The following is a 15385-nucleotide window of genomic DNA, read 5'->3' on the forward strand; positions in this document are numbered from 1 at the left end:
ACCAAGCCAGCTTGGAGAGATTTTAAAAAGCGTTGGGTGCCTTTTCACTCATACCTGTCAGATGGCTTCGCAAAGCTTTATGAAAATAATTACAGTAGAGAAAATCAACAGGAGAATGTTGCTAACAAGTAGGATATAAAACGCAGATTACAACTAAAAGCTCAACAGGAAAAAAAATGTATTCGAATTCAAATAAAAGAATCTTATTTGCAGTCCCATCGATTCCTTTGTGCCTGAGAAAAATTATACAAACAATTCTAGAAAGAGAAAGAATGTCTAGCTTTAATTTCTTCCTGAAGGAATTTTTTGTTGTTGTTGTGAAATATATGAAACATATAAGTATAGCAACAAACATAGAATAACAACAACAAATACCCAGTAGTGCTTACTATATACCAGGCACTTTACTTTATATATAAGGATGAGGTCAGGACTACTGGAACCCCCATTTTACAGATGAGGAATCTGAGGCATGGAGGGGTTAAGAAACCTCCCCAAGGTCACAAAGCTCACAAAGTCTAGAAGGGGCAGAACCAGGATTTAACCTCAGGCAGTCTGGCTAGATCCACACTGTTAACCACTAGACTACACTGCCTCTCATAGCTAACATACAAACAAATGTATGAAAAAGATACACAGTTATAAATAACATGAACAATCATATATCTACCATGTAGCTAAAGGAACAGAACATTACCAGTAAATATCTTAGAAGCTCACTATGGGCCTCTCCACAAGCACACATTCCCCTCTGCCACCTCTCTTCCCAAGGTAACCATTATCCAAATTTTGGGTTAATTCTCTTGCTTTTTGTTATAATTTTAATATCTGTATCCCTAAGTGATATATTGTTAGCTTCCTACTTTAGGTAACTCGAATCATAATATGTGTATTCTTCTATGACTGGCTTATTAAACTCAACATTATGTCTTTGAGATTCTTCCCTGTTAAAGATCACAGCTTTGGTTCATTCTCACTTGAGGACTGTGAATTATTTCATTCTTTGTTTATCCATCCTATGGTTGGACATGCAGGTTGCTTCCAATTCTTATCATAAAAACAATTGTGTGGCTATCTTCTTGTATAAATTGAATTACACCAGCACCAGAATAAAAAGAACACCTGGGTTGTTTGTTAAAACACAGATCCCTGGGTCCTACCACTGGAGTTTTATTTGGTAGATCTGGGGTAGAGCCTGAAGATTTGTATTTCTAGCAAGTTCTCAGACGATGCTGATGCCATGTGACCCAAAGACCACACTTTCAGAACCACTGCTCCAGGGTACAGACCTAAGAGTGGAGCTTCTGGGTTATACGATATGCATATGCCAAGCCATCTTCAGAGTCTTTCTACAAATTCACAAATCCATCTGCAGTTGTTCTACATGTTTTTAATTATTTCTACTCCTCTGATTGTTGAAGTTTTTTTCATATATTTATTGGCCATTAGTTTTCTTCTGTGTGATGACTGTTGGGTACTTGCTCATTTTTCTATTGGGTTATTTGTGTTGTCTTTATTGATCTGTGACAGTTCATTCTATTTTATGGGTATGAATCCCTCTTTGGTTATACAAATTGCAAAGATCTTCTCCCAGCTATCACGTTGCCATTTTATTCTCTTCATGTTGTCTTTTGAAGAACCAAAGATGGTAATCCTAACGTAGTCAAGGTTATCAATCTTTTCTTGTTTGTGCTTTCTGTATCTTGTTTAAGAAATCCTTCTCTACTATAAGATCATAAAAATAGTCTCCTATGCTATTTCCTAAAAGTTGTATTTACTTTTCCTTTCACAGTTAAGTCTTAACTTGCCTGGACTTGATTTTAGTGTATGGTGTGAGGGAAGGATCCATTTTAAATTTTTCTGCACCATCTTAATTGTTCTGATTTTGTACTAATATCTAGAAGGGTAAGACCCATACAGAAGTGTCACAAACATTCTTGGCATTTTGTTCTTCCATATATATCTCAGAATCAGCTTACAAATTTCCATGAATACCTCACTGGAATTTTGGTTATCATTCTACTCACTCTAAAGATCAATTTAGGAAAAATTAATATTTTAACAATGTTCCTATTAAAGAATATGTATAGGTTCATTACTGCCGCATCTCTTATGACTGTTTTTTATTGCTAATATTATTTATTTGCTGGACCCCCTTGTTTTTGATTAGTCTTAAGGGAAATTTATCTACTTTAGTTAGTTTTCTTTTTAATTTGCTTCTTTTTTAGAAATTATTTTTTGTGGTAAAATACACAAAACATAAAAATTAACATTTTAAAGTGTACAGTTCTGTGGCATTAACTACATTCACATTGTTGTATAACTACTACCACCGTTTATCTCCAGAACTTTCTCCTCTTCCCAAACTGAAATGCTATCACCATTAAACACCAACTCCCTATCCCCCCGGCCCGGCGCCTGGCAACCACCATTCTACTTTCTGTCCCTATGAATTTGACGACTCTAGGGACGTCATGTAAGTGGAATCATACAATGTTTGTCCTCCTCTGACTAGATTATTTCACTGAGCATAATGTCTTCAAGGTCCATCCATGTGTGAGAATTTCATGCCTTTTTAAGACTGATTAATATTCCATTGTATTATATACCGCATTTTGTTTATCCCATTTAATTTGTTGATGGACACTTGGGTTGCTTCCACCTTTTTGCTATTGTGAATAATGCTGCTATGAACATGGGTGTACACGTACCTGTTTGAGTCCCTGCTTTCACTCATTTTGGGGTACATAGCCAGAAGTAGAACTGATGGATATATTTATATGTTTAATCACCATACTGTTCTCCACAGAAGCTGTACCGTTTTACATTCTCACCAGTAATGCACAAGACGTTCCAATTTCTCCACATTCTCACCAACACTTGTTTTTTTCTCTTCGTGTGTTTGTTTTTAAATAGCCAGCATAATGGGTGTGAGGTAGTATGTCAGTGTGGTTTGATTTGCATTTCCCTCATGTGTTAGTTGTTTTAAAGAAACAGATTTTGGCTTTACCATTTATTTTTATTGTGTATTTGTTCTCTTTTTTGTTATCTTTAATTTTTCCTTCCATTACTTTTCCTGGGTTTATTCTGTTGTTTTTAATTCTTAATCTAGATGCCGTTGTTGAAATAAGGACCGCAGACCTAAATTTTTAAATTAGGACAGTGGTTTACTAACAGCCTATATGCAGGAAAAGAGCACACAGTCCACAAGTAGACAGCTCCACTCCTGTGGCCCCTCAGAACCGTGAAGTTATAAGAATTCTTGTGTACATGTTTATAGGAATAATATGGGCAGAATTAGCCCAGTAGCACAAAGCAGGCTTCTAGATCATACTCTGAGAAATACCTTTCTCTTTGGTTAAGGGGCTATTTTTCTTTTTCTGTGGTCAGAAGCCTGGAGCTTGTGGGCAGGGTCCCTGTGATCTGGGGAACTGGGAGGTTGGGAGGGTTGGAAAAAGTTCCTTTATGATATGGAAGGAATATAGTCACTTCTAGCAGGTCAGGGATGAGTAGAGCTTTTCACCTATGCATAGCTCATTAAATTGGGGGGGGGGGAAGGCTCAAAATTCAGCCTTTAAAGTCTTGATATGTAGTATTATTTAGGTCCTGGTAATTTCTAATTTTTATTACAATTTTTTGATTTATAAGTTGTTTAGAAGTTTGGTTTTTAATTCTATGTGGGCTTGACTAGTTTGAAAATTACACTTTCTATTCTTTCTTTCGCTTTCTTAGCTATTTAAACACATTTCAAGTCTAAAGTTAAACACTTCTAACCTCTTTTCAAGTAGAACCATAGCATACTTTAGCTGATTACTATCCCCACTGGCCAATTTATTATGCTGTTTTTATTCAGTATTTTATCATTTTTAACCACATATTAGACATTCTTATTGCAGTTTTTATATAGTTAGTATATGTTTAAGTATACCTATTTACTAATAGCTTAATAATCCATCTTACTTCTCAGTCTTCCGTCTGGGATCATTTCTTTTTCTTATCTGAGGACATCCTATAGAATCTTCTTCAGAGGAGGCTGGATGGCAGTAAAATTTCTCAGTTTTGTTCTGCCTCAAAATGCTTTTACTTCATCCTCTTTATTGATATCTTTACTGTATATAAAAATTCTAAAAATTGAGAGCTGCTTTTCTTAGCCAACTGAAGATGTAACTCCACTGTCTTGGCTTCCACTGTTATTTTTGAAACGTCAGCTATCACTGTAAATGCTATTCTTATGTATCTGTTTTGTCTTTCAGGCTGCTTTTAGTATCTTTTTTGTTTAAATTCTTCCGTTTCATTATAAAATATCTACTTAAAATTATCTCTTTCTTTCTTCTGCTTGAGATCTGTTGGGCTTTCTGGATCTTAGGTTTAATATCATTCAACAGTTCTGGATTGGAACTTGGTTTTTTTTTTTTCCCACTTTCTATAGTATTTCCTTTGCAATTCTTTTTAGCCTCTTAGTTATCTTCCTAGTCTCAATCTCACTTCATCCTTTCCCTCTTTGTCTCTTTGAACCATATTCTGGATTGTTCAGATCAGTTTTTCAGTTCATCAGTGTACTGTTCAACTGTCTCCAATCTGTTTAATCCACTGAATTTGTAGTTCCTATTTTTATATTTTTCATCTCCAGAAGTCCCATTTCTTTATTTTAAAACTCTGTGCAGTCATTTATAGTCTGTCCTTATGCATGATTTCAATGCTTTTAAAAATATTTCTGAAACATGTTAAAATATTTATTTATATTTTTTGGCTGATAAATCCAATCATATTTACAGGTCCAACTCTGCTCTCTATTGTTTCTGCTGGTTTTCACTCATGGTGACTTATTTCCTTGTGTTCTAAGCGAAAGGTGCCCTTCTCCAGAGGGGATTTCTGTTTACTTCTGAGTCACCTAGGGTTGTTTAGGATGTTTACACGGCCATCATGCTATAAGGAATCCCTACTTCAATCTTCCTCTCCTTTCCCAATGTTTCTTGAAAGAAACAGTTCCTCAATGGATGGAAATGAATGCTGGGAGCATTTGCTATCATTCTTACGAGGAGGATCACAACTTGGGTTATTCCCACTTTGCAGGATATGAAGTAAGAATCTGAGAAAGATATACTGCTGAAGTATCTCACAAAACAAATTCTTTACCACCTGTATCTAGGTTTAACTTAAGGAGGATTTTTATTTGGCTGTGAAAGTACCTCTAATAAGAAGGGTAGTCCCTTTTGCAGTTTGGTTACTAAACCATCTATATCAGAATGAATGATGAAAAGTGCAAGATTATTATTTATTTCAGTCACATGAAAGACCGCTTGAGGAACAACCCTCCAATCATAGAAATGCACAAACCTGTGAGGGTCATCTGGATCACAGTTAGGGAGAAACTGAGTGATTGCTTCCGCCACTTCTTCATTTGACAAAACATCCCAGAGTCCATCAGTGGCCAAGATCAGCACATCGTCTGCTCCATGCTCGTATCTGGAGAGATCGTAGACTCTTACCTGAAATGAACAGCAATACCCCTGCTTAAGAAGTTGGGAGCATATTATCCCCCCTAGCAGACCGGCTTCTGATTTCCCTTCCCTTTTCCCGCCCAGCCCAGTGGTTTTTAGGTGTGCGCAGTTGGGTATACAGCAAGCTTTGTGGCCCGGGGTAGCCTCCTTTGAAGACTTGCTGTGTAGACATATCGGGCCCCAAACACACCTGTGAATGAGCCCAATAAATTAATAGTTGACAAGAAAGAAATTAACTGAAAATGTAATGCCTGAAATGTGGCTGCAACAATGACTCACAATAGATACAGCGGTAGCTAGAAGAGCAGCCGGAAGCTTGCTGCCTTCCTTCCTTTGCACATCCATCCGACAGACATTTATTAAGGGCCTGCTCTGTGCCAGGTGATCTAAGTATAAAGATAAACAGCAGATTTCCCTGCTTCTGAGCTCTCAGTCTGCAGGGGAAATAAGGCCAGTCTAGGATCCAAGGCAGCTACTCTGCGTGTATTGGTTTAGGACTAAGGAGACACACTTTATTTCATGTACTCACTTGATACCTTTTGGCTTACCTGCTCTGAGGCCCATGGGGCTGGCCTTATCGCATGCAACGATGGGGCTCTGATACCACATGCAGGTTTGAAGAGCCTCAGTCTAGCCTAAATCACAAAGGACACACGCCAAGTCTGAATCTCCTAAGTGTGTCTCAACAGACTTCAAGTCTGTCCTCACCTCTAGTACCTGGAATGACTTGGCTATTTGAACATCCCCCTCAACTCTTGGAAAAGAACATAGTGACCTTAGCAAAAATAATAATAATAAAAATCAAGGCTTACTTGCACTAGGCCACAACTCCATGTTCCCCCTACTCGGGCAGGATGGGAGGGAGAGGAGTTTGGGATTTCATTGCTATTCCCTGCTAATTTGACGGGACCAGCCCCTGCCTACACCACTTCATGAGCTAAGGACAAAGGCGGGTCAATTTCATCAATCTTCCAACTCTTTCAACCCCACCTCATTATCCTGTTTTCTAAAAACAAGTCTGAGTGAAAGGTGTAGGCCAGGGGAAGGGAGGGGAAGGGAAAGAAAGGGAAGGGAGGGGAGGGAAGGCGGATGGAGTATAGGCAGCTGTTCCCGTGTCCCATCACACACAATCACTGTCAGGTCATCTCAGATCTCGAGAGAATACAATTCTAAGAGGCCTGCAGAACGTTCACATCCACATCTTCAAAAGCCAAGCCTCCTATGTTTTAGGAAGGTCTGCCCAGGCCAGTGACGCCCTGCCTGCCACAGGGCTGGTCCTATGGACGAACAGCCTACACCCAGCAGCAGAAAACAACAAAATGCCCCACACTTGCCCACAGAGTTTTTGGAAAATGAGCTCAAATGAAAAACAGTCTTTGTGGCTGGTGAACAAGACGGCAACAATTAGCTAATGGCGCAGCACACGGACCGCACTCAGGAGAGGAGCACTCGGGGGAAGACTGGACTGGCTTTTTTTTTTTTTTTTTTTCCTGCGGTACGCGGACTTCTCACTGTTGTGGCCTCTCCCGTTGCGGAGCACAGGCTTCGGACGCGCAGGCTCAGCGGCCATGGCTCACGGGCCCAGCAGCTCCGCGGCATGTGGGATCTTCCCGGACCGGGGCACGAACCCGTGTCCCCTGCATCGGCAGGCAGACTCTCAACCACTGCGCCATCAGGGAAGCCCTGGACTGGCTTTTAACATCTTCCTCTCAAAAGACAGGGGAAGTGTACATTCTAGAGAAGGCATTGTGCCCTACGAGACCAAATTAGAGAAAACAGGAGGGGGGAATCTTAAGTTTACAACAGACTGGAAAGTCCCAAACGCCAGAATTTTGTCTTCAGGCTGCTGAACTCCTGTGGTTCAATTTTGACTCTAGCGGCAACCGGATCCCCTCTGCTTTACCTTCTGTGGTTCCTGGGTGTCTTAGAGCAGTGCTTCTGAAATGCTGATGTGCACAGGAATCAGCCCGGGACCCTACTAAAATGGAGATTCCAATTCACTTCTGGGGTGGGGCCTGAGAGCCTGCTGCATTTCTTTTTTTTCTTTTTTTTTTTTTTTGCGGTACGCGGGCCTCTCACTGTTGTGGCCTCTCTCATTGCGGAGCACAGGCTCCAGATGCACAGGCTCAGCGGCCATGGCTCACGGGCCCAGCCGCTCCACGGCATGTGGGATCTTCCCAGACCGGGGCACGAACCCGTGTCCCCTGCATCGGCAGGCGGATTCTCAACCACTGCGCCACCAGGGAAGCCCTGAGAGCCTGCACTTCTTACTTGCTCCCATGTGATGCTGCTGGTCCCTGGACTACACTTTGACTACTGAGGCCACGGAGGAGCCCTACTGGTCTGTAACAAAGAATCCAAGGGCTCAGTGGCCTCTGTGATGCCTGTGTAGACTACCCCGTAGGGGAGGCTATAGCGAGGACAGCAAATGTCACCCCTGAGCTCCTAATTTCAAGTCCTGTGTCACTGTGTAGTTACTTCCAGCGTGCAATAACTTTGCTTACGGAAGACTGCTCGCTTCTTATTGGGGTAGATCTACAATAAATTTCTGTGATACTCTGAGCTCCAAAGGATAGAAAATGTTTCTTATAAAGGGAGGTAGGGAGATGTGGATGTCAGGTGCTTGTGTAGCACCTTCTGCTTCTAGCAAACTAGGAGATGCCACCTGCCCTGCAGCTCCTTTTAAAAGAGAGGTTTCTAAGGTCAAAGATAACAGCCGTTTCATGTCAGGACCTGCCCTGTGTGTAGGGTGCCGAAATCTCTTCAAGTGCTTTCTGTGGTCCCCCAAAGCGTGGAGATTTGAGTTGTTTTAAGCTGAAGCTGTCTTATTCAAATGGAAATCTGGCCAACAAAACGGGTGTGGGTTGATAAATAGCAACATGTTATATAATGTTCCTCTTCACTTCCATCAATAAATTGAATCCTTCCCTAATTCCACTATTCACATTTCCACACATAACTCTCTAATGCAGTTTCCTTAGCCAACATGAAAATCCCTTTCAGTACCATTCTCCAAGCAATTTTTATGTAAATAATAAACAGCCAGTCTCAACCCTATTCCCTGAGGCACTCCCCAATTAACATCCTTTTAGGTTTTTTTTTTTTTTTTTACTGCTACCCTTTGTTTCCTGCCCTTTAGCCAGTTTCCAAAGGACTTTGCCAACTTTCCACTTACAACTCGTGTCTTATACATTAACCTGCGATGCAGAACATTTTGTGAAAACGCTCTCAGAAAAGCCGGACTGCCGTGCAAGGCATCCAACTGCACGCTTATCCTCCCCAGCGGCTAGGGCTTCAAAGGATTCCAGTGGGCTCTGGAGACCCGACCTTCCCTCCCCGAAGCTGTTGCAGGGCCTCCTCAATCAGACCACACTCGCCTCCCCGGACCTCCCTGTTCCATTCCTCAAATAGCTTCTTAATGTTCCGGGAAGCTTCACATCAAAAGTAACGGGCTCTGTGGCTCCCCAGGACTCAGACATGAGGAAGACAGTCTCTGGGAGGGGAGAGATACGATCGGCAAAGGCCTTTGTGGGAAGGGGGTCTGGAGAACACGGGCAGGGTCCTAGTGGCTCCTTCCTGCGTGCCCATCTGCCAAGAAAGGCCACGGGCATCCTGAGACTCTTGCCGTTTCTCAGCGCAACAGAATTTGAGCCGTGGAGAGACGAGGCTGGGGTGGATCCATCTGCCCTCCTGGACCCTCCATGACATGTTTATTGAGCACTTACTATGTGCCAGCAGCTGTGAACAAAAGTGACAGAGTCCTCACCACTTCTAAACTAGGTGCCATAGACACACAAATAAATTACAATGCCAGAAGATGACAGGTGCTTGAAGAAAAGTCAGGCAGGTAAGGACAGTGACCAAAGAGCCATTTGAGAAGATGTGGTTAAGGCAGGTGTCTCTGGAAAGACACCATGTGAACAGAGATCTGAACCAGTGAGGTGACTTTCCACAGGTCCCTTGCTGTGCCTCCCTTTCCTTCCTTTTGGGGACCTGCCAGTCCTCCGGATTAAGAGGATGTGGACAGTGTTAGACTGGTGGTGAAGAAGAGAGGCTGAGGGGGACACAGTACCACCCTCCGCTGCCAGAGTAACCCTGAGGAAGACCTGAGGATTTCCCTTTCTTTTCCTTGGTCCTCTGCAGACACAATCCCTTTCATGTTCACTAGCACAGTACTCGCGTATTTGTACCAGTCTGCGTTCACTTGTCTGTCTCTTCCAGGTGAGTAGTTATTCTGAAACTTTAGTGTAAGAATCACTTGGGGTGCTAATTAAGATTCAGGGACCCACCTTTAAAGATTCTGATTGTGTAGATCTTAGCCCAGGCATCAGCCTATGTAAACAAGGGTAATTCCAATGCAGGTGATGGGGGAACCTCACCCTGAAAACACGGTCTTAGGCAATAAGCTCCCCTGAGGCGAGGTCTGAGTTGTCCTATTTGTTTCTGCCCCGCCCCCCCACCCCACCCCGAGCAGAGCACAGAGCCTGGCTCTTGGAAACCACACAATAAACCACCAAGGGAAGCACTTCCCTTGCTGGACATTTACCCTTGTCCTGCTTACAGCGAACACCCTGAGAGCTGGTCACCATCTCTCCCCCACAGACTCAACCTCTGGAGGCCAGAGATCCCGTTCTGCACTTCTTCTGTGGGCCTCGCCGTAACTTTCATAGAGTAAATACCACTAGATCTTCAGGACATACTTGCTGAGACAAAGAGTAAATGGGAAGAAAAGAGAAAGAAAAAGAATTCATATGAGATCCATTCCGAAGACCCCCTCAGCTCGTGGTGACCCAACCGTGTTAGCTTGTAAACGCCGACGCTCCCAGGCAGTCGCCAAACTGATGCGCTGGTATTTACCAGGAGTAGCAGACTCTTTCCTTTTCGTCCCCTATCCTCAGGGAAGCTGCTAATAAACAAAAATCACTCAGCGTTCGGGAGGGGGGGGCAAGCAGGAGGAAGTCTGGGGTCACCAAGGGTCGCGGCTAGTATATGCCCCTGAGGAAGCCAGGCGCTGACGGCTCTCACACCTGCCCCCCGACTCTAGGGCACAGTCACCCTTACCGTCGTCACCGGGCCCTGCTTTACGGGGGAGTGGAGACAAACAGCTCTTTAACGCGGTACCTCCACTCAGTGCTCAGCTAGCTGCTGTCTCAGTGCCTGTCTAATATCTGTTCGCCCTTTTGCTCTGTTACTGAGGAAATTTCAGTGGCCCGTGAGAGCTCGTGCTGCTGTAAGCTGACGCTGCTTCCTGAAGCCACTGGTGTTTTTTGTTTTTGTTTTTTTTTGCGGTACGCGGGCCTCTCACTGTTGTGGCCTCTCACGTTGCGGAGCACAGGCTCCGGATGCGCAGGCTCAGCGGCCATGGCTCACGGGCCCAGCCGCTCCGCGGCATGTGGGATCTTCCCGGACCGGGGCACGAACCCGCGCCCCCTGCATCGGCAGGCGGACTCTCAACCACTGCGCCACCAGGGAAGCCCCTGAAGCCACTGTTTAAAAGAATCCATCAGTTCGTTCATTTGCCCAGTCTTGGCTGCTCGTCTAGGATGTCCTCACGGCTCTCACATCTTTATCAGTTCAGCACGTCCTCCAAACCCTTTTTCCCGTTTAAGTATTTGAGGTAGGATGAGGTGAGCCAGCAGCTCAGGTCCGGCTGGGTGCAGAAGCAGAACCCTCCCTGCCTGGGTTAGTAGGAGCCCTCACTTCAGGTCTCTGCTTCTAACCAGCCTTGGGACTGGAGACGAGTCCTTTATTTCTTTAGCTCTCAATGTTCTCATCCCTGAAATCATTGTTTAAAAAAATGGAAAAAAAAATACAAGAAAAATAAATATTATAACACCCACTCTACCTTTCTCACAAAGCTGTTACAAAGATCAAATGAGAGGGCTTCCCTGGTGGCGCAGTGGTTGAGAGTCCGCCTGCCGATGCAGCGGACACGGGTTCGTGCCCCGGTCCGGGAGGATCCCACATGCCACGGAGCGGCTGGGCCCATGAGCCATGGCCGCTGGGCCTGCGCGTCCGGAGCCTGTGCTCCGCAACGGGAAAGGCCGCAGCAGTGAGAGGCCCGCGTACCGCAAAAAAAAAAAAAAAAAAGATCAAATGAGATAATGTGGAAGAGAACTACAAATTCTAACGCACAGCATGTTATTTGTTTACGGCTCTGATCTCAGGGCAATACACCTGAAAGTAAGCTAGCTGGTGAAAGGAGATGAGTTACGGGTGAGCTCAAGGGACCTGGTGTTCATTTCCTAAAGTCTCACTTAAAATTGACAGTGATTGGGACTCTCAGTCATGTTTTGGCAGAAAAGTCAGGTGGTCCCCAAGGTAAAGGCTGCCAGTAGGTGGTGGAAAATAAGAAGAGTACAAACTCTTTTCCTCTCCACCCTCCATGGCCAACCAACCCAAAAGCTCAACCTGCAGAACGCTGAACATAGCTGAACGCTGAACTTATACCAGAAGAAAATAAAACTCTAGCCTATTTCGTCACAGTGGATTATTTCAATACTGGCATGCTGGCAGGCCACCAAGACTGCACCTGAATTCTCTGTTGTGATTCTATCTACACTAGATGATGTCATGAAATACACACTGAATTTGGTGGCAGAAGACTTGGGTTTGAGACCCACCTCTGCCCCTTAGTAGTTAGGCAAAACCACTTTGTTCATTCATATTTTAAAATCTCCTGACAACCTGCCGGGAGTATGAAATGAGGAAGTACTGATTTACCAGATGGGGAGCATCAAGGAGGGAGGACTTTGGGCATCACGTACCTTACACGGAGAGGGAACTGCAGGGGCCAACGCCTGGGGGTGAGAGAGCAGGCTGGTGTGCTAGGGTGGCTTTGCGTAGTTTGGCTTGGCTACGGTACTGGCTTTCCACTGGGGAGTGGTAAGGGATGAGGCTTCTCAAATCTTCAGCGTCTCCCTTTGTGAAATGAAAGGTTAGGATGATGCGGCCACTGGGGATGCTTATGGCTCTATCATTCCCCGACTCTTTCATCACAGGATGAGTTCGACCTGGATGGGACTGACCACATGACCTCAGAGCGTCTGACTGCAAATGAATCAAGGGACATTGAAATATGACAGATATGTTGGCTGTTCCTCCTACCCCAAAAGAAGCTGGTTGTTTTGGCTGTGGGTATAATTTTCTATGTGGAGTGCACCACAGATATTCTTGAGGTTTGGTGTTTTTCTTTTTTTTTTTTTTTTTTGGAGTCTACAGACAAAATAAACATTTGCCTTTTGAGGGTGGATACCATCTAATAACTGAAAAAGTTGCTAAACCAGCTAAGATATTAGGTGGTATATAGAGAGTCTAAAGTTGTACCCAGTGCCTGGCCGCGATAGTGTAAGGCTTTCATTTTCTCCACGTGAGGCCAGAACTTTACAGCTTTGGGAGGTAAGCTACAGAGGAAGGAATTTCCTTTACAGATGGGGGCACTCCTATCATCTCCTCCTTTCTCTGGGATTCCAATGGCTTGTTCACCACAGAATCCAAGCCTCACTGAATGGATCAGTGAACACATGGACTTGAGTCTAGCTTGTCAGTCATGTGAGGATTACATTTGGGTTCATTAAGATGCCCGTCTGCAGAGATCAGGGTCAGAGGAAATCCCAGCCTGTGAGTGAAAGTACGTGGGTGCCGTGTAGACGGACTGAGTCATGTCAAATCCATTTAGGAGGTGGGGGAGGCAGATACAGAGTGACCGTCCATCCCTGTTTGCCTGAGATAGTTCGGGTTTGTGCTGCTTTCCCAGTGTAATTATTAATAGCGTCCCCACTGACTCTCAAAAATGTCCCGGTTGAGAGGGTAAGTTATCTGGTCTCCCGGCGTGTAAATGATGAAATGACTACTGTTCCTTATTCTTGTAGCTGCTACTTTTGGCCACTGGGACTAAACATAATAACGACACTGTGTTACTACTTCACAGGACTCGTTTCACAATGGCAGGATTTGGGGGATCTCCAGTGAGCAGGAGAGCAAGTTACTGTGTATCTTGCCTTAGAAGAGGAGACCCAAACAGCCCTGGTAAGCTATGGGATACCTGTCACGTGGCAAAGTTGACCCCACTGCTTGCAAGCAGGCCAGGTCTCGGCAGACCTATGATCAAGCAGAGAGTGAGGTGTGTAGTAGCCCTAACCTACCAGCCTAGAACGGAGCCACAGGCCTGGTGAGAATGAATCATGCAATCTAGGACTAGAGCATGGATGACTTTAGGATTATGAAACTAAAGTTCCTGAAACACAGTGAAGAATAGCTTATGACAGTGTTATTCAAAGAGTGGTCTTTGGATCACCTGCTGCAGAAGTGTCTAAAAATGTGAACATTGTTAGGACCCCACCCTACACCTAGTGATTCAGATTTTCAGGAAGTGGATTCCAGGGGTTTGCGTTCTTTAACAAACTCCTCAAACTATTCTTATATGAGGTAATACAATAAATTAATGCCAAAAAAAAAAGAAAGATACTCACTCGAAACATTCAGGTGAAATTATTACTGTTCAGGAGAGGATCAGAGGGGAATAATCACCAACGAGAAGGAATGTCTGACACAATATACATGTTGGCTTCCCTTGTGTGACCACAGATTTCAAAAGCTAGACTTTTTGGTGTGTGTACAAGTAAATTTCAAATTGTGGTTTTATTCAAATAGCTGGTTAGCAAATCTCAAGACAGCTCCTAATGGGAACCATCCATATGGACGACACACAGGTACATCACGAGTGATTTTTTACAGCTAGATTGGAGAATGAGAGATGGAGATGGACAGGCTAGGGAAGTCTCTCCTGTATGTATAAGGTCAGATGGTACCAGAATCCAAGAAAGCGGTTCTATACACTCTTAACATGGGATTGTTTCTCCCCCAGACATTTTCAAAGTGCTGGTGGTGATGGGAGGGGAGCATATACCCCCAAGGGGGCATCAACCCAACTGAGAAGCAGAGGTATGAGATGCTGCAGACATGTGGGACTAGAGAAGAGAGTCAGAAAACTGCCCATAAAACTGAACTCGTAGAACATAGAGGAAAGTGGTGGTTTTCAGCAGGGAGGGGGTAGGGGAGAGAAATGGAGAGATGATGGTCAAAGGGCACACACTTCCAGTTATAAGATGAATAAGTTCTGGGAATCCAAAGTACAGCATGGTGATTATAGTTAAATATAATGTGTATATAGTGTATTATGTATACACACACACACATATATACACACTATGTATAATGTATACACATAATCTGTATGTCATACTGTGTTATATACCTGCAAGTTATACAGAAAAGGAATGGTAATTAGTGATGTGATAGGGGTGTTAGCTGACACTACCATGATAATCATTTTGCAATACAGTTGATCCTCGAACAGCTAGGGGGTTAGGGGCGCTGACCCTCTGCACAGCCGAAACTCTGCATGTAACGTATATAGTCAGCCCTCCGTATGTGTGGTTCCTCTCCATCTGCGGTTCAACCAAACTCGGACTGTGTAGTACTGTAGTATTGGGTTGGCCAAAAAATTCATTTGGGTTTCTCCATAACATAGAGAAAAAAATCCATATATAAGTGGACCGTGCCCTTCCAACTCATGTTGCTCAAGGGTCAACTGTATGTAAGTATCACATCAAAACACTGTACATCTTAACACATCGAAACACTGTACGACTTAAATTTACACAATCTCATATGTCAATTATATCTCAGTAAGACTGGTTAAAAAAAAAAAGAGTGCCAAATACAACTTCTGTAAATTATCAAAGTATCTTTAGACAGAACTCATCATTTTCCCTTTGTACAAGGGGGATCCAGGGTTTGTAAGGCCTGAAGTTTATGCAATTTGGGGAGTGATTTTTTTCCCCAGCTTTACTGAGAAACAATTGACACACATCACTGTATAA

At 43.8% G+C, this 15385-nt stretch overlaps 1 protein-coding gene and 1 long non-coding RNA gene across 3 annotated transcripts in view; one reads left to right on the plus strand and one right to left on the minus strand.

Annotated features, from left to right (window-relative positions):
• The window catches only part of LOC138414205 (uncharacterized), a 70357-nt gene that overhangs the window by 51094 nt on the left and 3878 nt on the right, over nucleotides 1–15385 (plus strand). Inside the window, exons 2-3 of one of the 2 annotated variants that reach the window (XR_011246657.1) lie at nucleotides 12503–12679; nucleotides 13432–13529. This is a non-coding gene — a long non-coding RNA (uncharacterized lncRNA). The remainder of the gene's footprint in view (nucleotides 1–12502; nucleotides 12680–13431; nucleotides 13530–15385) is intronic. The other variant, XR_011246656.1, reaches the window with a different exon arrangement.
• PPM1H (protein phosphatase, Mg2+/Mn2+ dependent 1H) overlaps nucleotides 1–15385 on the minus strand; it is a 263040-nt gene that overhangs the window by 17289 nt on the left and 230366 nt on the right. The window contains exon 9 of the mRNA XM_060025145.1: nucleotides 5338–5489. Coding sequence (XP_059881128.1) covers nucleotides 5338–5489 — 152 coding nt within the window. The remainder of the gene's footprint in view (nucleotides 1–5337; nucleotides 5490–15385) is intronic.

The sequence above is a fragment of the Delphinus delphis genome, chromosome 11 (assembly GCF_949987515.2).
Source record: "Delphinus delphis chromosome 11, mDelDel1.2, whole genome shotgun sequence".
In the NCBI taxonomy this organism is placed as follows: domain Eukaryota; kingdom Metazoa; phylum Chordata; class Mammalia; order Artiodactyla; family Delphinidae; genus Delphinus; species Delphinus delphis.